Raw genomic sequence first — 23,369 nt, 5'->3', positions numbered from 1 at the left:
ATCCACTACTTTGCTATTTAATGTAATTTAAAATAATATAATGGGTGAAATTTAAGATTAATTCAACAACTAGTTGTCAAATTAATATATATAGAGATATATACAGGCTTTACATTGCACAAAAACCAATCAAGATCCATCCCAGATTCTAAATGAATCAAAACAGAATTTTTTCTACTGTGCCCTTGCTTTGAATAATTTATACCAGCGATGTCAACGGTGACAATGGTATATTGATATAATACATTTTTATTTATCATGATAAGAGCTTTCCAAAACAAAGCAGACCTCATTCAGCCAAATCATGGGAACGAAAACTTTACAACGCCCTTCAAATCCTATTAAATATGAGCGAGATTAATTTCACACATTTTTGCTCCTCTGGTAAAGTCTGACTATGAAAGAGACGGGAGACACACAGCAAAATATGCTGAAATCCAGGTATGTGGTTGTACATGTACTTGACGATGACTATTTAGTGTATGCCTGAAAGAGTTTTAACAAATTGAGGGCTCATCAACTGCTGCTGCTCCTTCTGTCACAGCCTTCACACACTTGGCCATTGTCTGAGAGGCTCTGCTGATGGGGTCTGTGGAGGAAGACAATGGTAAATTACAGGTTCGAAGACATACACTAGGTTACAGCGTTCTATTCACACATAAGAACTTGTAAAAACTAACAAAATATATTTGTTACTCTACCTGTCATGTAGAAATCCTTCACTGTGAGCTGAGGGGGGACAAGAGGAGCTGCAAGCAATGACTGTTTCACAGCCTAAGGAGAACAGGAGGACATTACTGAACGGTGTAATTAGTGCAGATTTTAAACAAAAACAGAACAACAAAGAAAAAGAACACTAACCTTTGAAAGCTCATGGGCCTGTTTGAAATAATTGGCTTCCTCTACATCATCATATCTCACCAGGTTAGGAGAGACCTCTTCCAGCCTTCTCCTCACCTCAGCCAGTGTGTCATATGGCAGTGCGACTCCCGCCAGCTGAGCAAACAAAACATGAGATTCCTTACTGAACAACCTGAATTTTATTCTAAATACAAAGCTCAGGAAAGGTATATGAACAATATTATACATTGTTAAAGTCCAGGTTTTAAGGAGAGTACCTCAGAAATAGCACGCAAAACCTTCCAGTCTTCACGTGCCATACCAGGAGCAGTAACTGCCACCCTGGTCTGCTGGACTCGGCCCTCTGTGTTGACGTATGTGCCATTCTTTTCGGTGTATGCAGCACCAGGCAAGATGACATCAGCCATGACTGCACCTACATCTCCATGGTGACCTGATAAGCATGTGGAACCATTAAACGCTAAATAATATTTTTGGATGCAAGCCGCTTACCATCAAGGCCGCGATATACTCACAACAAAGTTTTTTGTCATTCATTGCTTGGGGCAAACTTCGTTTTGGCCTAATTTTGTATAAAGTAACGTCACACCAGTTTGTTTATCAATTTTGCTTGACGTTTATCGGGGCCTTTGGATTGTGGTACAGAACACAAAGTATATAAATATGTGTCTTTACTGACCCTGGTAGATGATAAAGCTGTCTTTGGGAAGGTCTGCTCTGGTGATGCAGCCAGCATCGGCTCCCAGGAGAAACAGTACTTTGGGAGGGTTCTTCTGGATGGCATTAACACCAGGTTTGTAACCCAAGTCCAGGGCTGCCACTTGACTAGCCACCCTGAGGTCACACACACATGAATGTGACAAGGTAAGTACTTCTACTAAGCAAAGAGTCAAATTTCACAATTCTTTTAAATGAACAGTAGAACAGAAAAGAGTCCCAAAGAAAGGTCCAGACATGCACACTTATGGCAGTAGCTGACCTGTGCAGCACATTGAGCACCTTCCATCCATCCTCAACACCACTGCTGACCCGAGAGTTTTGAGCGATTGTGGACACGGCCTTAAAGATGGCTGCCCCATCTTCCCTCTGGAGAGTGGAGCTGCCCAACACTACGACAGGCTTTTTGGCCTGGGCTAGGACCTGAAATACAAAAAAAAAACTTATTGAAATTCAAGAGTCAACTTCTGATGTCATGCTTACAGACAATTACTTCAGTCAAATCTCCAAATAAACTCCAACATTGCGATTTAATGCTACCTTGCAGAAAGGGTGTGTTCCAGCAGCGATCTCCTGCAGAACTTGTGTGGTTTCACCCAAATGTTCGTAAGAGTAGCTCAGGTCCACCTTATGACCCACCATGGCCACCTGGAGCTCATTATGCAACCAACTGAAAGATAAAAAAAGATTTAAAAAAAAATTAAAATAGATAAAGATAAAAAAACCTAGTCAACATTTTACAACTGTTGCTAATAGAGTGTGCAATGGTTATACCTCTTGCGGATACGTGAATTGAAGAGAGGAGCCTCATAACGTGGGTTTGTTCCAACCAAAAGCAGGAAGTCACACTCCTCAATGCCAGTGATACGGCTGTTCAAGAGGTAATTGGAGCGCAGGTCGGTTCTAAGGAGACAAAAGACCAAAAATAGTTTAAATCCCTAATAGTAAGATTGAAAGGTTGGTTTGAACAAAAATTGTCATCAATTGCTCACCCCCAGCTAAGACTTACACAAGACTTTTATAGACAATATGAAAACAATCCAGTTCATCAAGCAATCCATGCCAAGACCTGGATTGTTGATTTATATGGATATTTTTCATGAACTTTTATGAAATGTTTTATGAACTTTTAGATGTTTCAAAGTTTAAATGAACTAGACTTTAAACAGAACAGGGATTAAAGTTTTCCTCGCTAGGACAGATTTCTGTCAGTTCATAAAGACAGTCACTCGCTTCATTCCTGAATGATTCAGCCGTTCGAACGAATCAATTGAATGAATGATTCAATGATTAAATCAGGGACTTGCCGCCACCTGCTGGCGGATTTAGTTTCATTTTTAGCGTATAATTTCAGTTTCATATTTTTCATATTTCTGTATTCAAAATGTTATATTTAAAACAATCATATGAAATTAGTATTAATAAATTAATTTGTACTACAGAGGTGGCACAGAAGAACACAAAAGTGGCTTGTAGGTACATTTTCAGACGTTTAATGAGGCTCAATGGTGGCATGGGTGCAATTAAATTAATAAATTAATGTGGAGATTAATGTCTTAAATATAAAATTTTGAATACAGAAATATTAAATGATTTAAATAACTGAAATGATATGCTAAAAATGAAACTAAATCCACCAGCAGATGGCGGCAAGTCACTGATTTTATCACTGAATCATTCATTCAATTGATTCGGTCAAACGGCTGAATCATTTAGGAATGAAGCAAGTGACTGTCTTTATGAACTGACGGAAATCCGTCGTAGCAATGGAAAACTTTAATCCCTGACAACAAGAGATTAGTAAATGATAACAGAATTTTCATTTCTGGGTGAAATATCCCTTTAAGCTAATAATAACATGATCAATGCATTTTAGAAAAAGAACAAAATTTTTTACATCTTCTGAAGAAATAAGTGGTGCTTGCATTGCAAAGTAGTTGCTATAGTGTTCTGAGTGTTTTTAGCTTGCTGAAATACGGTTGTTGCTAGGCTCTTACTTGCTTGTGCAAGTTAAATCCTAAAGGTGAGCTATTTGTTGAAAAAAATCTAACCCATTTTATGAGCAATGACACTGGTTTTCAAGTAATTATTAGTGGTATTTCCTAAGTAATAGTTATGGTACTGCAAACTATAAGAAGAGATATTATGACTGAAATCAGGACAGACACCATTCTCATTTTAGTCTCAAGACAGATGTCTATAATCAGATGGGTACTCACCCGGCACCAGCCATTGGGAAGATCTCCTCAGTGCAGAGGGTGTCACTGTCCAGTCTGTTCAGTAGGTCCTTCAGAGCAACCAGTGCCTCAGCATCTACCATCCCACCAGCAACAGCTCCTACCTCAGAACCCTGAACACCCTGGAGCTGAAAATTCAAATCACAACCATTGAAATCTACTGTCTTCCAATGACAAAGCTGGTTGATTCTGGTCAAAGCTGATTCTGGTTTTTATGCAATAACTCACTGCTCCAGCCACACGTGTAAGAACATCCTCCCAGGTGGTGGCAACCATCTGTCCACTGGCATCCTTCACCATTGGCTGGGTCAGGCGCTGCCTCTTCAGTCCATCATATGCAAACCTTAGAGAAGGTGAGGCAAAGACAGGACAGTAGACTACGCATGAGTGTGTATGAATGAAGAGAGAGAAAAATGTTTTTATATTTTAAGAGCTTATGCGCTCACCTGGTCTTGTCGGATATCCATTCTTCATTGACATCCTCGTTCAAACGGGGCAGAATTCTCATGACCTCACCACCTCTGGTGCTCACTACAATGTTGGAGCCAACAGCATCCAGCACATCAATAGACTCAGTCTTTCTGTAGACACATAGGCAAAGCATGTTCAAAAAGCACACACATTCACCAAGTAGTCCACTATTAAAAGGCAGCATAAAGAGGAGAATCTCTCAGGATTGTACCTGGTCTCCCAGGGTCGTGCAGTGAAAGCGTAAGGTTTGGACGTCAGTGCTCCAACAGGACACAAGTCAATCACATTACCAGACAATTCAGACATGAACATCTTCTCTACGTAAGTACCAATCTGCATGGAGTTACCACGTCCCGTGGTTCCCAGGTCCTCCACACCAGCAACCTCACTGGCAAAACTGTGAAGTTATAAAGTTATATTTGATGAATTGCTAGTGCTCTGTATGATCCTGAAGGCAATAGGCACGAACACCGTATGCCATTGTTTAACAGCAAAGGTGTACATGACTTTATACAGTAGCTAACATGTATCAGTAGTTACAGATGAAAATTCTTCTTTTATTGTAAATGTAATACCTATAATAAAATAACTATAAATTATCTAATAAGTATTATTAATGAATTCAGTGTTTTATGTAGCTTGAAGAATAATAGACCTTTAACTCACCGAACACAACGTGTGCAATGTATACAGCGGGTCATGATTGTTTTAATGAGCGGGCCGATGTTCTTATCTTCAACTGCTCTCTTCCCTTCTGTAAAACGGCTTCTGTCAGCACCAAACATCATCGATTGGTCCTATATATCCAACACAACATCAAGATGGGTAAAAACTGCATTAGGGATAATTCCATTTCCATTCTTGAGTGCATACTCAAGTTCACAGTCAAGTTCCATTAAATTGCTGTAAAAAAATGTTTTACCTGCAGATCGCACTCTCCTCCCTGATCACAGATTGGACAGTCAAGAGGGTGGTTGGAAAGCAGGAACTCCATGACTCCCTCTCTATAGGAGACACAACAAAAAATACAAATTAATAAATGCACTATATGTAATGTGATGCGTGAAAATTATTTATAAAGCAAGAAACATCTCAAAACCTGGCTTTCCGTGTTTTCTCTGAATTGGTCAAAATGTTCCACCCTTTCATGACAGGCATTGCACATGCTGCAACAGGCTGTTGATGAAGTACAGATGGGGAAAAAAATGCTTAAACTAAGACTTGTCATGTATTTTGATGACAATCGATAATATGTGCTAACAATGATGTTATAATCGTAGTGTGTTTGTGTATAATAATGCATGTTACCTTTGGTGCTTTCTCGATTTCCACCAGACACATGCGGCAGTTACCAGCCACTGAAAGACGATCATGATAGCAGAAACGAGGAATCTGCACACCTACTTTCTCACAAGCCTAAACACAGTTGGCATGTCAACATACTACATGGAATTAATAGAAGAAAATGTTCAATGCATTATTACCTGTAGAACAGTGGTCCCTGACTCCACCATGACAGGTTTTCCATCTACAAACACCTCAACCATATTGCTTGAGGCCCGGACTGAAGTCCGCACTGTTGTAAAAACAAGCCAGAAAATGATTGACAGTAAAAAAAAAAAGTCAGTAAAGAAGGGCACTACACTTGAATTTCAAAGATGAAAATAGAATGCAAATTACCATTGTTAGTGGTGGCAATGGAGCCCTTGGAATGGGCCGCACCAGCCAAAGCCCGACTTACTGCTGGCCAACGCAACATGTCGCTATAGGAGAAAATTCCAGTGATTAGAAGCACACGTAACATGTTGATCCCCAATATTTAATGAATAATATCTAGGTTAACAATGGATAAATATGCCACTGCACTTTGAAACAAGGACACTGTAAAGAAATAGACACAATATAATCTTACTGACCAGACCCTAGATATGCAAATGACAGTAATAATTATAAAATCTTTATTAAATGTCTGCTTAGTGAAGACAGTCAGCACAACAAATCCTTTGGCAAGGATTACAAAACCTGAGATTTTATAACATGCCCTAAAAAAAGCATGAAGCCCAATATTTATAAAAGAACCCATTTTAAATGTATCTAGGTATTGCACTGTTAAGGCAAAGTAGATCAGACACTTCAAATGTAAAACCAATGCTGTTGACATTTCCATCTATACACACACTGGTTTGCAGGCTAGCACTCAACAGCACTGCAGATTACTCAAGGACAGGGAGAACGTTACTGTAAATCACCCATGTTTCGCATGCATTTATAATTCCAGCCGATATACACAAAAGTAAATGTCCACACAAAATGCCCTTTACACTTTAATCTAGAGAAAATACATTCTTTAATTCTCACCTTGACGCTATTTGGCCTTCTAGACCAGAACAGCGTTACAGCCGCAGGTTCAGTTGTGAATGTGTACTCGGGTGTTTACGTAGATGACGGAAATAGCCGATGCACATTAATCTTTGAAAAAAAGACAAAAATATTTTATTTGATCAGATTATTCTATAATATAGGAAATGCATACGCGTATGTTAAAATACAAAGCTATATTAAATACATTTGATATGATTAATCTAACGTTTTTCGTTGACGTTTTAAATTTATCCGTCGTCATTTCCGCTCATAAAAGCGGTCGTTTCCTTCTCTTATTTCACATTAAAAGCCAAACAGTCAACTTGATTTTCGGTATCTGTGAAAAACAGGAGATGATTATCGTGCCGTCTTTATTGTGTATAAAAGTTAAGTTTTCCATACCTAGCGCAAAGTGCTGTGAAGAATGTCCCATTTTAGTATGTTTTTGTAAAATATGTCTGGGTGGGCGGAGTCAAAGCGTCAGCGGTATAAAGACCATCTCACGGTCTTTTCTCGTTCCTTCGCTCTCCCTCAAGCTCAGGGGTTCACGGCTGTACACGAGGTCTCACCGGTAACTTGTAACAATGGGCTTTGGTGATCTCAAAACACCCGCTGGACTCAAAGTTCTGAATGAGTTTCTGGCAGACAAAAGTTACATCGAGGGGTAAGCTATTTTAAGACTTTATTGATCAAGTCTTCTTAGCTGGCTTGTAACATCTTGTGATTGTCCTCTTTTTTTTTATGCTGTAATACTAAAATCATTTTGGCTGCAGTGATAAGCGTCAAAGGTCATGGTTATTCATTTTTTTAGCTATGAATATGGCATATGTATGTTCAGTCAAACATTGTAGGTCTGTATTTCTAGTAGCACACTTCCCCCAAGTGTTTGTCAGGAGCCACGTTTTCATTGCTGTACTGTGCATCCATTTATAAATATTCAGTTATGTAACTTTATCCATTTATAAATGTCTCTTATTGCTCATGGAGGAAAGCACCAGCCTCAATACACATTTTCTTGCCAGGTATGTGCCCTCTCAGGCTGATGTTGCAGTGTTTGATGCCCTGTCTGGTGTCCCCTCTGCTGACCTGTGCCATGCTTTGCGGTGGTACAACCACATCAAGTCTTACCACAAGGAGAAAGGCAGGTAATGAGAAGCTTATTTGTAATGTTTTGCAGGTACTTCCAGCAAAATATGATGATTATCCCATCACCATCTTTCGCCTGAGTGACTGATGCACAATCTTACAAATTCTGATTTGGCTGGGACTTCTCAGACCGTCAAAAGCAGGTGCTCTTGCTCGGTAACAAGAATTCACTCTCCTTTCCTTACCTTTAGCCTTCCAGGTGTGAAGAAGCCTCTCAGTCAGTACGGCCCTGCTGGTGTGGAGGACACAACTGGAGCAGCTCCTGCGGCGGCTGATGAAGACGACGACGATGACATCGATCTGTTCGGTTCTGATGAGGAAGAGGTTAGTTCTGTAGCAGAAGGGATGGTGTGTTTTGACAGGATTGCCTGGTCACATGATGATTTCTCTCACCATCTTTCGGCTGATGTTGTGATGGACAACTTTTTCTTCCTGAAAACCAGGTAGAAAATTGACCATGCAGTTGCTGTATGTATTTGCTCACCTGATCATGGATCTCTTTCTTTACAGGATGAGGAAACCAAAAAGATCAAGGAGGAGAGGCTTGCAGCATACAATGCAAAGAAGGCAAAGAGTATGTATTCATTGTCTTTTAAGTGCACCCTACCAGTTAAAAGGTTGCAATTGAGCTTTAACGTTTTTGAAGTCTCTTGTGCTCACCAAGGAAATCAGAAATCATTGTAATATGCTGATTTGGTGTGTTCAGTTATCAATAATGGTTCTTATCAATGTTGAAAACCGTTTTTGCTGCTTAAGTTTTGTGGAAACCGTTAAATTTGTTCCTAAATCTTACCCAAAACACTTTTAAATGTAGTGAATCATAGTTAACAAGCAGCAAAAAATTTTTTTTTTTTTCTAAATCAACATTAGAATGAATGAAATTAGATCTAGAATGATTTCTGAAGGATCATGTGACACAGAAGATTGATTGCTTCTATAAAAAAAATTAGCATTGCCATCAAACCAATAAATTACTTTTTAAAAATATTAAAATGGAATACAGTGTAATAATATTTTGCACTGTTACAGTGTTTTTATCACAGTCAGCCATGGTGAGCGTAACAGACTTCTTTCAATAACCTTAAATCCTAATTGTTCCAAACTTTTGACTGGTAGTGTGCATATAGTAACATTGTGACTAGTTTTGTGATGACTTCATATTACCATCTTTCGGCTGAATGATGTGATTGACACTCTTTTTAACCTGATATCCACTAGTCATTTCATTGTGATTGCTGGATTCCCGTGTTTGCTTTACCATTGACTATATTTTTAATGTCTGTGCAGAGCCTGCACTTATCGCCAAGTCTTCCATTCTGCTGGATGTCAAGCCCTGGGATGATGAAACCGACATGGCCAAGCTTGAGGAGTGTGTCCGCAGCATTCAGTTGGATGGTTTAGTTTGGGGACAGTGTAAGTCAAAATATAATCACTTGAATGCAAACAGCTTACCAAAACCGATGAAATGTTAGGCCTACCAAAACCGTTTTGTAATATGCTGATTTGGTGCTCAGTTATCAATAATGGTTCTTATCAATGTTGAAAACCGTTTTTGCTGCTTAAGTTTTGTGGAAACCGTTAAATTTGTTCCTAAATCTTACCCAAAACACTTTTAAATGTAGTGAATCATAGTTAACACAAGCAGCAAAAAAAATTTTTTTTTAACACAAGCACCAAATCAACATTAGAATGAATGAAATTAGATCTAGAATGATTTCTGAAGGATCATGTGACACAGAAGATTGATTGCTTCTATAAAAAAAATTAGCATTGCCATCAAACCAATAAATTACTTTTTAAAAATATTAAAATGGAATACAGTGTAATAATATTTTGCACTGTTACAGTGTTTTTATCACAGTCAGCCATGGTGAGCGTAACAGACTTCTTTCAATAACCTTAAATCCTAATTGTTCCAAACTTTTGACTGGTAGTGTGCATATAGTAACATTGTGACTAGTTTTGTGATGACTTCATATTACCATCTTTCGGCTGAATGATGTGATTGACACTCTTTTTAACCTGATATCCACTAGTCATTACATTGTGATTGCTGGATTCCCGTGTTTGCTTTACCATTGACTATATTTTTAATGTCTGTGCAGAGCCTGCACTTATCGCCAAGTCTTCCATTCTGCTGGATGTCAAGCCCTGGGATGATGAAACCGACATGGCCAAGCTTGAGGAGTGTGTCCGCAGCATTCAGTTGGATGGTTTAGTTTGGGGACAGTGTAAGTCAAAATATAATCACTTGAATGCAAACAGCTTACCAAAACCGATGAAATGTTAGGCCTACCAAAACCGTTTCTAATTTTGTATTTCAATGGACTAATTGTCACTTTTGACTTCTGTACAGCTAAACTGTTGCCTGTCGGCTATGGCATCAAGAAGCTGCAGATTGCCTGTGTTGTGGAAGATGATAAAGTTGGAACAGACCAGCTGGAGGAACTGATCACAGCCTTTGAGGACTATGTGCAGTCCATGGATGTGGCAGCCTTCAACAAGATCTAAAACCCCACCGAACAAAGCATTATTCCAATAAAAGCACTTCAAATGCACCTTTTGTTTCTGGTTTAGTTTTATGTGATTTCAGAATGATTCTCTGTGTGGCATCAAATTGAAAACGTTAAATATTTGCCATGAATGTAATGCTTTTAAAGGTTATTTCTTTCTTGGTCCCCTCTCTATCGGTGTTTTAAAATGTACTGAGCCATTTCTAATATACTGTGGCAGATATAACCAATAATTATGACTTTAGGTATTATTTTTAATGACATTTGCCTGCTTGATTATTATTTGTTGTGTGTTCTGAATTGGTCAAAATGTTCCACCCTTTCATGACAGGCATTGCACATGCTGCAACAGGCTGTTGATGAAGTACAGATGGGGAAAAAAATGCTTAAACTAAGACTTGTCATGTATTTTGATGACAATCGATAATATGTGCTAACAATGATGTTATAATCGTAGTGTGTTTGTGTATAATAATGCATGTTACCTTTGGTGCTTTCTCGATTTCCACCAGACACATGCGGCAGTTACCAGCCACTGAAAGACGATCATGATAGCAGAAACGAGGAATCTGCACACCTACTTTCTCACAAGCCTAAACACAGTTGGCATGTCAACATACTACATGGAATTAATAGAAGAAAATGTTCAATGCATTATTACCTGTAGAACAGTGGTCCCTGACTCCACCATGACAGGTTTTCCATCTACAAACACTTCAACCATATTGCTTGAGGCCCGGGCTGAAGTCTGCACTGTTGTAAAAACAAGCCAGTGTTAGAAAAGGATGGACAAATCAGTAGTGTTGCTTAGAATTCTTAAAGAAGGGCACTACACTTGATTTTCAAAGATGAAAAAATAATGCAAATTACCATTGTTAGTGGTGGCAATGGAGCCCTTGGAATGGGCCGCACCAGCCAAAGCCCGACTTACTGCTGGCCAACGCAACATGTCGCTATAGGAGAAAATTCCAGTGATTAGAAGCACACGTAACATGTTGATCCCCAATATTTAATGAATAATATCTAGGTTAACAATGGATAAATATGCCACTGCACTTTGAAACAAGGACACTGTAAAGAAATAGACACAATATAATCTTACTGACCAGACCCTAGATATGCAAATGACAGTAATAATTATAAAATCTTTATTAAATGTCTGCTTAGTGAAGACAGTCAGCACAACAAATCCTTTGGCAAGGATTACAAAACCTGAGATTTTATAACATGCCCTAAAAAAAGCATGAAGCCCAATATTTATAAAAGAACCCATTTTAAATGTATCTAGGTATTGCACTGTTAAGGCAAAGTAGATCAGACACTTCAAATGTAAAACCAATGCTGTTGACATTTCCATCTATACACACACTGGTTTGCAGGCTAGCACTCAACAGCACTGCAGATTACTCAAGGACAGGGAGAACGTTACTGTAAATCACCCATGTTTCGCATGCATTTATAATTCCAGCCGTTACACACAAAGTAAATATCCAGACAATATGCCCTTTACACTTTAATATACACAAAAGATCATCTTCAATTCTTACCTTGACGCTATTTGGCCTTCTAGACCAGAACAGCGTTACAGCCGCAGGTTCAGTTGTGAATGTGTACTCGGGTGTTTACGTAGATGACGGAAATAGCCGATGCACATTAATCTTTGAAAAAAAGACAAAAATATTTTATTTGATCAGATTATTCTATAATATAGGAAATGCATACGCGTATGTTAAAATACAAAGCTATATTAAATACATTTGATATGATTAATCTAACGTTTTTCGTTGACGTTTTAAATTTATCCGTCGTCATTTCCGCTCATAAAAGCGGTCGTTTCCTTCTCTTATTTCACATTAAAAGCCAAACAGTCAACTTGATTTTCGGTATCTGTGAAAAACAGGAGATGATTATCGTGCCGTCTTTATTGTGTATAAAAGTTAAGTTTTCCATACCTAGCGCAAAGTGCTGTGAAGAATGTCCCATTTTAGTATGTTTTTGTAAAATATGTCTGGGTGGGCGGAGTCAAAGCGTCAGCGGTATAAAGACCATCTCACGGTCTTTTCTCGTTCCTTCGCTCTCCCTCAAGCTCAGGGGTTCACGGCTGTACACGAGGTCTCACCGGTAACTTGTAACAATGGGCTTTGGTGATCTCAAAACACCCGCTGGACTCAACGTTCTGAATGAGTTTCTGGCAGACAAAAGTTACATCGAGGGGTAAGCTATTTTAAGACTTTATTGATCAAGTCTTCTTAGCTGGCTTGTAACATCTTGTGATTGTCCTCTTTTTTTTTATGCTGTAATACTAAAATCATTTTGGCTGCAGTGATAAGCGTCAAAGGTCATGGTTATTCATTTTTTTAGCTATGAATATGGCATATGTATGTTCAGTCAAACATTGTAGGTCTGTATTTCTAGTAGCACACTTCCCCCAAGTGTTTGTCAGGAGCCACGTTTTCATTGCTGTACTGTGCATCCATTTATAAATATTCAGTTATGTAACTTTATCCATTTATAAATGTCTCTTATTGCTCATGGAGGAAAGCACCAGCCTCAATACACATTTTCTTGCCAGGTATGTGCCCTCTCAGGCTGATGTTGCAGTGTTTGATGCCCTGTCTGGTGTCCCCTCTGCTGACCTATGCCATGCTTTGCGGTGGTACAACCACATCAAGTCTTACCACAAGGAGAAAGGCAGGTAATGAGAAGCTTATTTGTAATGTTTTGCAGGTACTTCCAGCAAAATATGATGATTATCCCATCACCATCTTTCGCCTGAGTGACTGATGCACAATCTTACAAATTCTGATTTGGCTGGGACTTCTCAGACCGTCAAAAGCAGGTGCTCTTGCTCGGTAACAAGAATTCACTCTCCTTTCCTTACCTTTAGCCTTCCAGGTGTGAAGAAGCCTCTCAGTCAGTACGGCCCTGCTGGTGTGGAGGACACAACTGGAGCAGCTCCTGCGGCGGCTGATGAAGACGACGACGATGACATCGATCTGTTCGGTTCTGATGAGGAAGAGGTTAGTTCTGTAGCAGAAGGGATGGTGTGTTTTGACAGGATTGCCTGGTCACATGATGATTTCTCTCACCATCTTTCGGCTGATGTTGTGATGGACAACTTTTTCTTCCTGAAAACCAGGTAGAAAATTGACCATGCAGTTGCTGTATGTATTTGCTCACCTGATCATGGATCTCTTTCTTTACAGGATGAGGAAACCAAAAAGATCAAGGAGGAGAGGCTTGCAGCATACAATGCAAAGAAGGCAAAGAGTATGTATTCATTGTCTTTTAAGTGCACCCTACCAGTTAAAAGGTTGCAATTGAGCTTTAACGTTTTTGAAGTCTCTTGTGCTCACCAAGGAAATCATTGTAATATGCTGATTTGGTGCTCAGTTATCAATAATGGTTCTTATCAATGTTGAAAACCGTTTTTGCTGCTTAAGTTTTGTGGAAACCGTTAAATTTGTTCCTAAATCTTACCCAAAACACTTTTAAATGTAGTGAATCATAGTTAACAAGCAGCAAAAAATTTTTTTTTTTTTCTAAATCAACATTAGAATGAATGAAATTAGATCTAGAATGATTTCTGAAGGATCATGTGACACAGAAGATTGATTGCTTCTATAAAAAAAATTAGCATTGCCATCAAACCAATAAATTACTTTTTAAAAATATTAAAATGGAATACAGTGTAATAATATTTTGCACTGTTACAGTGTTTTTATCACAGTCAGCCATGGTGAGCGTAACAGACTTCTTTCAATAACCTTAAATCCTAATTGTTCCAAACTTTTGACTGGTAGTGTGCATATAGTAACATTGTGACTAGTTTTGTGATGACTTCATATTACCATCTTTCGGCTGAATGATGTGATTGACACTCTTTTTAACCTGATATCCACTAGTCATTTCATTGTGATTGCTGGATTCCCGTGTTTGCTTTACCATTGACTATATTTTTAATGTCTGTGCAGAGCCTGCACTTATCGCCAAGTCTTCCATTCTGCTGGATGTCAAGCCCTGGGATGATGAAACCGACATGGCCAAGCTTGAGGAGTGTGTCCGCAGCATTCAGTTGGATGGTTTAGTTTGGGGACAGTGTAAGTCAAAATATAATCACTTGAATGCAAACAGCTTACCAAAACCGATGAAATGTTAGGCCTACCAAAACCGTTTCTAATTTTGTATTTCAATGGACTAATTGTCACTTTTGACTTCTGTACAGCTAAACTGTTGCCTGTCGGCTATGGCATCAAGAAGCTGCAGATTGCCTGTGTTGTGGAAGATGATAAAGTTGGAACAGACCAGCTGGAGGAACTGATCACAGCCTTTGAGGACTATGTGCAGTCCATGGATGTGGCAGCCTTCAACAAGATCTAAAACCCCACCGAACAAAGCATTATTCCAATAAAAGCACTTCAAATGCACCTTTTGTTTCTGGTTTAGTTTTATGTGATTTCAGAATGATTCTCTGTGTGGCATCAAATTGAAAACGTTAAATATTTGCCATGAATGTAATGCTTTTAAAGGTTATTTCTTTCTTGGTCCCCTCTCTATCGGTGTTTTAAAATGTACTGAGCCATTTCTAATATACTGTGGCAGATATAACCAATAATTATGACTTTAGGTATTATTTTTAATGACATTTGCCTGCTTGATTATTATTTGTTGTGTGTGTGTGTGTCAGTTTAGCATGACTGTGGGAGCTATGGAAGAAATTCATAGTTTGCAACATTTATGTTGTTACCATCAAGGTATGCAATCTGAATTTTCTATAAAGATTATTTTGAGTTTGCAGCCGCATTGATTAAATTCCGCCTCGGACTTCACTCTTACGTCACTCCACGAGCAGACCTGAGCTAAATCCGGATACCGATGGGATCTAAGTGGAATAACATCTATAATCAGGTGACAGCACGGTGAAGACTGCAGCCAAATTTTGTTGAGAGATTTTGCAGATTATATATAAGTGAATATTTACCATGCCGCTGTCCACGTTGTCATGCTAAGTGTCACTAGCTTGCTAAGGGAACTAGCATAGATGGCTAGCTTAAACTACAAATGGTGTGTTCCCAAACAATGTGGATAGTCTGAAACCGTATAAAAATTTAAGCGTTTTCAAATACATTTTACGTCAAAGTGTATTTGTGGTAATATTGGGACGCGCTGTTTAAATAGCCTTGTTTGTGTGTGCAGGCCGGTACATAAATATGAGTATTAATTTATATGTCAGTTTAGCATGACTGTGGGAGCTATGGAAGAAATTCATAGTTTGCAACATTTATGTTGTTACCATCAAGGTATGCAATCTGAATTTTCTATAAAGATTATTTTGAGTTTGCAGCCGCATTGATTAAATTCCGCCTCGGACTTCACTAGTGGGCGGATTCCCGCGCTTCACTCTTACGTCACTCCACGAGCAGACCTGAGCTAAATCCGGATACCGATGGGATCTAAGTGGAATAACATCTATAATCAGGTGACAGCACGGTGAAGACTGCAACCAAATTTTGTTGAGAGATTTTGCAGATTATATATAAGTGAATATTTACCATGCCGCTGTCCACGTTGTCATGCTAAGTGTCACTAGCTTGCTAGGAGAACTAGCATAGATGGCTAGCTTAAACTACAAATGGTGTGTTCCCAAACAATGTGGATAGTCTGAAACCGTATAAAAATTTAAGCGTTTTCGAATACATTTTACGTCAAAGTGTATTTGTGGTAATATTGGGACGCGCTGTTTAAATAGCCTTGTTTGTGTGTGCAGGCCGGTACATAAATATGAGTATTAATTTATGAGTAGTTAAAGCTGGACCGTAAAAACATTCACAAGAATCACAAGTTCGTCATATACGTGTTTTAAAGTATCCTGTGGTTACTGAAACCACGCCTTCTTTCTTTGCGTGCACATTTGGGTGGCATTATGCTAATATTTCCACATAGTGAGGTAGATATGTGGGGGCATGTTAGAACGAGCCGTTTTAGGGGGGCGTGGCAGAGTCTTAACTTTGATAAAGAATATCTCTTTGGTTTTGAGACTTTAGTCTTTGCAACTTCAGGGATCTTATCTATGCACAATCAGCTTGTAACCCTCCAAAGAGAAAGGAAAACTTGAAATCGCATCATATGACCCCTTTAATAAATAAGAACAATTTAAATGTTTTAAGGGTATATTTAACATTTGAAAGATTAGTAAATTTGGTATTGTGTTGGGTTACCACTGATGTCCAATGTAATATATGTGTCCTGAAGCAAAACTAGTTGAGAAGCAATGATTTAGAGAATGCATTTACATGTCTTGTCATGTGTTGTAGATGCAGAGAGGCGTCCAGCTGACATGTCCGGCAGGTGAGTTGTCTGAAATTAAATTTGCAGCAATCCATTAGCCATCCCATTATGTTTAAATTACAAATCTAAAACAAATAAATATCTAAATCTATTATTTACCCCATCTGAAGGACTAGTAGAGGAGAAGAGCCTGTTGCTGGTCCTTCCAGCTCCCAAAGACAGGGTTACTGCAGCTGCTGTCAAGTTCTGTACAATAGTGTGGAACAGGTACATAACTCTCCGTCATTCCTCCTTTTTGAATTACTGTTGTGGTTAATGTATTGGTCAAAGTATTTGTTAAGCATGGGTTAATAGTTCCATTTTAACAATTTAATGTGAACCACTACCAAATATATTTGGCATTTTATAGTACCTTTGGGAATCCGTGTATCATTTGATCATTCGTTTTTTTTATTTAATATTGAAAGTAGAAAAATTAGAAAACGGCTCCTTTTTAGTTTTTTAGCTGGGAATTCAGCTTAAATTTTCGTTTTTTGTTCATGGGTGGAAAAATGAATAAACAGATTGAATATTCGATTTCTACACGTGGACGGGAATTAAACGCCCCTTTCTGCTGATTGGTCAGCCGAAGATCAATCCGTGCCTTCATCAGTTCTTCTGCAGTATCACGAATAATAGTCCTCCACTGCTGCAGTTGTATGGATTTTTAACACATTTATTGCAACTACATTTAATCTTTTTTCATCAAACAAACAGGCTAATGAATAGCTCGACACAACTCATACAGAGTCTAGACAGGGCTTTCTTCTGTGTAGATATAAATTCTATTTTTGGATCAGCTGGGCATGGCAGGGTATGATATGACAGCTGTCATAGCCTACCCTGCTCACCCAGTTAGTATGTTTGTTTAATTAAGAAATTAATTTGTTTCAAAATAAATATTTTAAACACTAAGACAAATTGGCTTGGGTTGGCCTATGTTCACGCAAGAACTGTCATTCTGACTGACAACCGGAGAACAACAGATATTAAATAGCCTACTGGAGTTACATAATGTAGTCTTGTTTTATTAAAATTGATTATAATTGATATCTCAAAAGGATATGCACTTGTGCGCGGCGTGAGCTGATTTAAGTGAGTACTGATTAAAGTTCACTTGGATTTTTTTTTCCCCATCGAGGGGAAATAACTTAATACTCTGTCATTTATAGTCGTATGGTAAAATGTATATTTTTATTTGTGTAACTTTATGTCCAAAATAACTAAAAAATGTCATGCCTTTGAAAAATAAAGAGAACAACAGAATGCGTTGCTTTAGCACGTCTCAGTGTCCTTGAGCATCTTTCTGGTGCATGCCACAAACATGAACCACAGGGAATACTTGTCTTTTAAAAGGCTTCATTTAGATTATTTGACATTAAATGCATCATATAAGTCACTTTGGAATAAATCACAGTAAGCCTATGTATCATGATTAAAAAAAAAAGCGACTTTACAGTCTAGTAATACTTTAGGCTATAGCAAATTATTTCGCGGACCCCCTATCACTTTAAGAACCGCTGGTCTACACAGAAGAAAGACCTGTCTAGACTCTGCCCTGGTACGAGTTGTGTCGAGCAGTTCATTAGTCTGTTTGATGAGAAAAATATGAAATGTAGTTGCAATAAAATGGGTTATTAATCCATACAACTGCAGCAGTGGAGGACTATTATTCGTGATACTGCAGAAGAACTCATGACGGCACGGTTTGATCTTCGGCTGACCAATCAGCAGAAAGGGCGTTTAATTCCCGCCCACATGTAGAAATCGAGTATTCAAGCTGTTTATTCATTTTTCCACCCATGAACGAAAAACGAAAATTTAAGCTGAATTCTCGTTTTTTGGAAAAAGGAGCCGTTTTCTAATTTTTCTACTTTCAATATTAAATAAAAAAATGGACGATCGAATGATACACGGATTTTGGGGTCTTAAAGATTTTAATATCATTCATTTATGATAATCAGACCTCTTTATAACTATTAATATTATGACATTCTGAGTTACGGCTTTTTTGTAAGCAATTTGTTGTTGTATTCTGCAGCACATCTTGAGTTCCCAACATAGAGAAGTGGTACGAGCTGCTAGAGCTAATGTTTCTTCTGGAAGTATGTTAGAGAGATTCCTCCAGGATGTGCTTCAGCACCATCCTCATCACTACAGTGATTCACGGTATTCTACCCACATTAGATTTCTTATAGCCTTGTTGACATGTTCCTATAACTAGGGCTGGGTATCGAGTTAGATACTTTTTAGGCACCGACCGAATTGCCTCAATACCATCGAGTATCGAAAAATGTCTTGTCATTCGGTACCAAATTTTGATGCCTAAGGGGTTAATCTCATCAAAATCAGTAAGGCAATAAGCATACGGCATGCTTTGTGCCTAAATCAGTGATTGGCTCTGGCGAGGCATCAAGTAAAACGTATGTAACGTGACCATTCATTCATACTGTAGCATCATGCTACATAAGACAATTTATAAAATTTATACTATGGTTTTACTCAAAACTCACTTTAAACCACCATTGAGTGTTTAACTTCCAATTACGATCTAATGAGGATTTTGGTCATATAATGTTGCAGAAATATGTTATTTGTTGCCTTTTATATCAAGCTGATCGCTACATCTGCTTTGAGTTTACATTTACAATTACATGTATTCATTTAGCAGACGCTTTTATCCAAAGTGGCTTACAATTGAGGAATACAACAAGCAATTCATCATAAAGAGGCAAATAAACACGGGAAGTGCACATAATACAAAGTTTCAAGCATTGTTCAGATAAGTTCAAGCTAGACAGGGATTAAGGAAAGAGAAGGAAAAGTGTTTTTTTTGTTTGTTTGTTTTCTAAGATGCAGTCAAATGAAGCATTTCTCATTTAAATACACTTTATTGTTATGAAAATTGGCAGAATCTCATGAAAATCACATACAAATTAAGTCGTAATTGCGCGTTTATTAGCTTCATGTTTCATCCCTTTAAATGTTTTTCTGGATGTGTAACGCACGTTCATCCTCGGAGACAGAGCAGGTTATGAACGTGTAATATGAGTGACATTAAAACAGCGAATTAGCTTCCTCTGAGTCAGAACAGCGATCGCGGAAGAGAAAACACAGACAGACATTGCTAGAAGCAGCTAATGCTCATCAGATCCTCACATACTGACTTAAAACTGTTAATTATGCACTGAAAAAAACTATTTGAACTTTATTTGCACTGATATATTGTGTTGGTTTCATTTTGTTCCTTTGTGCAGTGTCTCAGGAGATGAGTCTTTGAGTCTGTAAAAGCCTCAACAAACTGAAAAACATAGTTTTATGAGGTAATGTAAGTTTTTTTTTTTTTTTTTTTTTTTTTGAGATAATGTAATTTTGTTCAAATGGATATCATAAAATAGGTATCGAAAAAAGTATCGTTTTGAACTATACCCAGCCCTACCCATAACATATTACATACTTTGAGCTTTGTGAATTGAAAAAAAAGGCATTTTCAGTCACTGTTTTTGACCCTTTTTTTTCTCTGTAGGCCTACCCATGCTGATCTACCTTCATTAAACACCCCACTTGTCCCAAAGGAGGTGCTCTCAGAGGTGTACTGTGGATCAGATGATGATGGTGTCTCTGTTGGGACACGTGAGGAGATGCCTACCTCTGATGAAGAGTCATGTGAAATGCTGCAAATTGCAGCCTCAACTCCAGGAGTGATGACTGACCTTACTGCATCTACACGCATACATACCACTTCCCAAATAGTAAAAATGGTGCCTGAACCACCTCCCTCTGAAAAGTACTCCCCCACACAGGGTTTTTTGCACAGAACTAGTGGCAGCTCTGCCAATGACAAGCCACATGCATCACAACTGACACTACCTGTTCAGAGACAAAGCTCACAAACACACCGCTCTGTACATCCCTGTGCTTCAGAGGGTCCACCAGTCACCAAGACTGGAGATGTTGAACACAGGAAAGCACACAAGAAGACCAATAGGGATAAAGAGGGGAGCGACTCCATTACAGCTTCCCATGCCCCACCAATTGCAAAGTGCATTACCTCGAAGGACCAGCCTGCAACCTTTCAATCAGTGGCTGAAGAGTCCACAATGTGGATTTCAGCACTGCCACCTTGGAAAGGCCCCCATAGGGAACAGACATTCAGTCATCTATCTGACCAGATTCGAGATGTGATAGAGGAGGTTATTGAAAAATACTGTTATGTCGATCAGCGGGAGGATGATGGTAGCTTCATTCTGAGTCCTCAGTCTATGAGTGAATCCAAAGGCAGTGAAGAATGGGACACTGCAATACAGATGGCTCTGGGAAAGGCAAAGGGTGAAGAAAAAAATTTAGCCGAGTTACTGGAAGTGCATATAAACCTTGAAGACCAAGGATACCAGACTCAGCTGGACACAGCCCTAAACACTGTGGGAACACCTGAGGAAAACAAGGAGAGTTCTGCTGATAAGGTGTTTCCCGATCTTCCCCACATACCACAGTCTTTTGTTGGCAAAACATTTACACAGGTGATGTTTGAAGATGAGATGAAGATAGACTCCATAGTGAAAGAGTTCCAACAAGGCCAATTCCGTTGCTATTTTGACAGTGAATCATTAGCTAGGTTTGGGAAGCACATTAAGAAAAGGAGAAAGAAAAAGAATCAGGACAAAAAAGAGAAAGCAAATAATGCTGGGTGGGAGCCTACAGACATCTTGCCACTCATGGATCACAATGAAGAAGACCCCAAACATTCCGCTATTTTGTTGAAGAAATCTAGGCATAAAATTTACAGACTTGCATCACGTTGCCAAGTGGTAAAGGTAAGCCACAGTACACAGACCATCCCTCTTAGTTGCCCTGTGGTGCGGCGAAAATCGTCACAAGAAACATTCCCCTCCACACACAGTGAAGAGCCCCAGCAATGCCCTAGCCCTGAAAGGACCCCTGACATGAAGACCAGACTCTGTGCTTTGAAGCTTCCAGCTTCTTACTGCAAGATAATGAGTCCTCTACAGCCCAAAACTGTGGTCTTTGTGCTTTCTTCCCCAGATGGGGGTCAAGGATTCTCCAAGCCCACCCCTATTAAAAAAGCAGGGAGGAAACGGAAGTCATGTGATAGCAATGTTGGCCTGAAGTACAAATACAAAAAGACACCTCTTAAGTTCTATGACCCTTTGACCAATAGGATCTTAAAGAGTCCACCAAAAGGCATGTCTTTATCCTGTAATTCCAAATCTCTTTCACACGTCCGACAGCTATTCCGTAGCCTTAGTCCGGATATTAATAAAGAGAGGCAGGGCCTGGAGCAGGGGCAGTCATCAGGAGGTTCTTGGAAGGGCCGTGGTAGGAGCAGCATGGTTGATCTGTGTACCTCCACCTCAGACTCTATTCTGGATAGCGGTGGCCCCTCAGAACCTGGTTCTTCTTTGTCTAGCAGCCAAAGAGCCTTATTCACCCGCTCCTCTATCTCAAATAGCAGTTGTTTCCTCCTCGGACATCTCACGCCATCTACCCATGTGGATGATTCTTCCAAAGCACTTTCTCACTCTTGTGCGGGCAGTTCCTATAAGGTTGGAGGACTGGAACAAGAGGAACACCGCCAACAAACACCAGTTGACCAAACACCAATCAGACGTAGCTCACGGAGGGCTGGACCTTTGATTCCAGCCAGGCGACCACCAGTACCCCCTTACAGGACCAAGAGGAAGTCACCCAAACCACAGCGCAAAGCAAAATCACAAGGCAATCTCCAGCAAACTGTTAGCTCCCGTATATCTGCAGAATGTAGGACATCTCCCAGAAACAAGAGCCCTGCTAGGACCTCACTTAGATCATCGGCTTCCTCTAAACTGGCAATTCAGCCAGTTATTACATCCTCTTCTAAACAAATAAATAGAATGCTCAGTGCCAGTCAGCAGAAGAGAGTGAGGGGGAGGACGGCCACTGTACATATAGCAGACTGAACGTTATCAGACACCAGCCATGAGCATAAGCTGTCTTCTGTTCTTCAAATGCTGTATAGTTTTGCACAGTTGAATTTCAGCTTTCACAGTTTCTAGTTGAAGTTCTTTTTTGTCTGTATATGTTTGTTTATTTGTCAAATGCTTTTTTTTTTTTTTACTTGTAATGAGTATATTTTTTAAGTTTATAATGGGTATTTTCTCAAAGGTTGATGGTTGTAAATTAAATTTATAATGAATATTTTTGTCCTTGATGATACATCATGAGCATGTTTTTTCACAATGGGTTTTGGCACTCTATTAAATTGTCTTTAAAATAGCAAACCAACAAATGCAAAAACTGCTTAAGTCAGCAATACACCAAGAGCAATTGTGCTCTTTGGGAATCAGCCATTCATTCTCTCTCACAAACACACAATACAAATGCCTTTATAGGCTTTTTACACTATGTAGTTTAAATGTGGATTGATGTTTGCTCCCACTGCAGAGATAACGGTACATCTTTTTATGTGCATATATTATTGCACTAACACTTTGCCTAATGGTTGTTGAGATCAAAGCATTTAAGAAGAGCCCAGCAGCCATGGTGATGGTTGCGATATTCCATGAAAGTGGCAGAAGCTACAACATTGTTTTTAAAAAGTGAAGTGAGGTTGGTTCATTGTCTTTTCTCTACTATGTGGCTGGAGAAGAAATTAAACAACTATGTCTCCTGAGTGACCGTGGAAGCCTGAATATAACAGGTCTTTACAAGGTTAACGCTTCACATAAAACACTTCACA

The 23,369-nt window shown here is 39.0% G+C and overlaps 5 protein-coding genes across 5 annotated transcripts; 3 read left to right on the top strand and 2 right to left on the bottom strand.

The window, feature by feature from the left end:
* Window positions 1-162: 162 nt before the first annotated feature.
* Window positions 163-6,738, bottom strand: LOC107566318 (NADH-ubiquinone oxidoreductase 75 kDa subunit, mitochondrial-like). The gene is made up of 19 exons (XM_016251733.1): window positions 6,645-6,738; window positions 5,967-6,049; window positions 5,771-5,862; window positions 5,595-5,702; window positions 5,386-5,462; window positions 5,209-5,290; window positions 4,953-5,083; window positions 4,498-4,683; window positions 4,262-4,396; window positions 4,044-4,158; window positions 3,798-3,943; window positions 2,353-2,481; window positions 2,119-2,248; window positions 1,841-2,001; window positions 1,541-1,695; window positions 1,119-1,294; window positions 862-996; window positions 702-774; window positions 163-589 (listed from the first exon to the last, which is right to left on the bottom strand). Exons 2-19 carry the CDS (start codon window positions 6,043-6,045, stop codon window positions 498-500), a joined length of 2,202 nt encoding a protein of 733 aa, XP_016107219.1. The 5' UTR covers window positions 6,046-6,049; window positions 6,645-6,738; the 3' UTR covers window positions 163-497.
* A 416-nt stretch (window positions 6,739-7,154) lies between these two features.
* Window positions 7,155-10,351, top strand: LOC107566321 (elongation factor 1-beta-like). Its single transcript, XM_016251737.1, has 6 exons — window positions 7,155-7,311; window positions 7,670-7,792; window positions 7,985-8,117; window positions 8,304-8,367; window positions 9,081-9,206; window positions 10,150-10,351. The coding sequence occupies exons 1-6, from the start codon at window positions 7,232-7,234 to the stop codon at window positions 10,302-10,304; spliced, it is 681 nt and encodes a 226-aa protein (XP_016107223.1). The 5' UTR covers window positions 7,155-7,231; the 3' UTR covers window positions 10,305-10,351.
* Window positions 10,352-10,560: 209 nt separating this feature from the next.
* On the bottom strand, window positions 10,561-11,947 carry LOC107566306 (NADH-ubiquinone oxidoreductase 75 kDa subunit, mitochondrial-like). The gene is made up of 5 exons (XM_016251719.1): window positions 11,854-11,947; window positions 11,177-11,259; window positions 10,968-11,059; window positions 10,792-10,899; window positions 10,561-10,659 (listed from the first exon to the last, which is right to left on the bottom strand). The coding sequence occupies exons 2-5, from the start codon at window positions 11,253-11,255 to the stop codon at window positions 10,561-10,563; spliced, it is 378 nt and encodes a 125-aa protein (XP_016107205.1). The 5' UTR covers window positions 11,256-11,259; window positions 11,854-11,947.
* A 415-nt stretch (window positions 11,948-12,362) lies between these two features.
* Window positions 12,363-14,733, top strand: LOC107566320 (elongation factor 1-beta-like). Its single transcript, XM_016251736.1, has 6 exons — window positions 12,363-12,520; window positions 12,879-13,001; window positions 13,194-13,326; window positions 13,513-13,576; window positions 14,281-14,406; window positions 14,532-14,733. The coding sequence occupies exons 1-6, from the start codon at window positions 12,441-12,443 to the stop codon at window positions 14,684-14,686; spliced, it is 681 nt and encodes a 226-aa protein (XP_016107222.1). The 5' UTR covers window positions 12,363-12,440; the 3' UTR covers window positions 14,687-14,733.
* A 1,893-nt stretch (window positions 14,734-16,626) lies between these two features.
* LOC107566316 (uncharacterized) lies at window positions 16,627-22,695 on the top strand. The gene is made up of 4 exons (XM_016251731.1): window positions 16,627-16,654; window positions 16,765-16,861; window positions 18,675-18,802; window positions 20,160-22,695. Exons 1-4 carry the CDS (start codon window positions 16,644-16,646, stop codon window positions 22,588-22,590), a joined length of 2,667 nt encoding a protein of 888 aa, XP_016107217.1. The 5' UTR covers window positions 16,627-16,643; the 3' UTR covers window positions 22,591-22,695.
* The last annotated feature ends 674 nt before the right edge of the window (window positions 22,696-23,369 follow it).

The sequence above is a fragment of the Sinocyclocheilus grahami genome, unplaced genomic scaffold, assembly GCF_001515645.1.
Source record: "Sinocyclocheilus grahami isolate Dianchi unplaced genomic scaffold, SAMN03320097.WGS_v1.1 scaffold1069.1, whole genome shotgun sequence".
Taxonomy (NCBI): domain Eukaryota; kingdom Metazoa; phylum Chordata; class Actinopteri; order Cypriniformes; family Cyprinidae; genus Sinocyclocheilus; species Sinocyclocheilus grahami.
The sequence above is the reverse complement of the archived record's forward strand: the minus strand, read 5'-3'. Positions and strand labels throughout refer to the sequence as shown.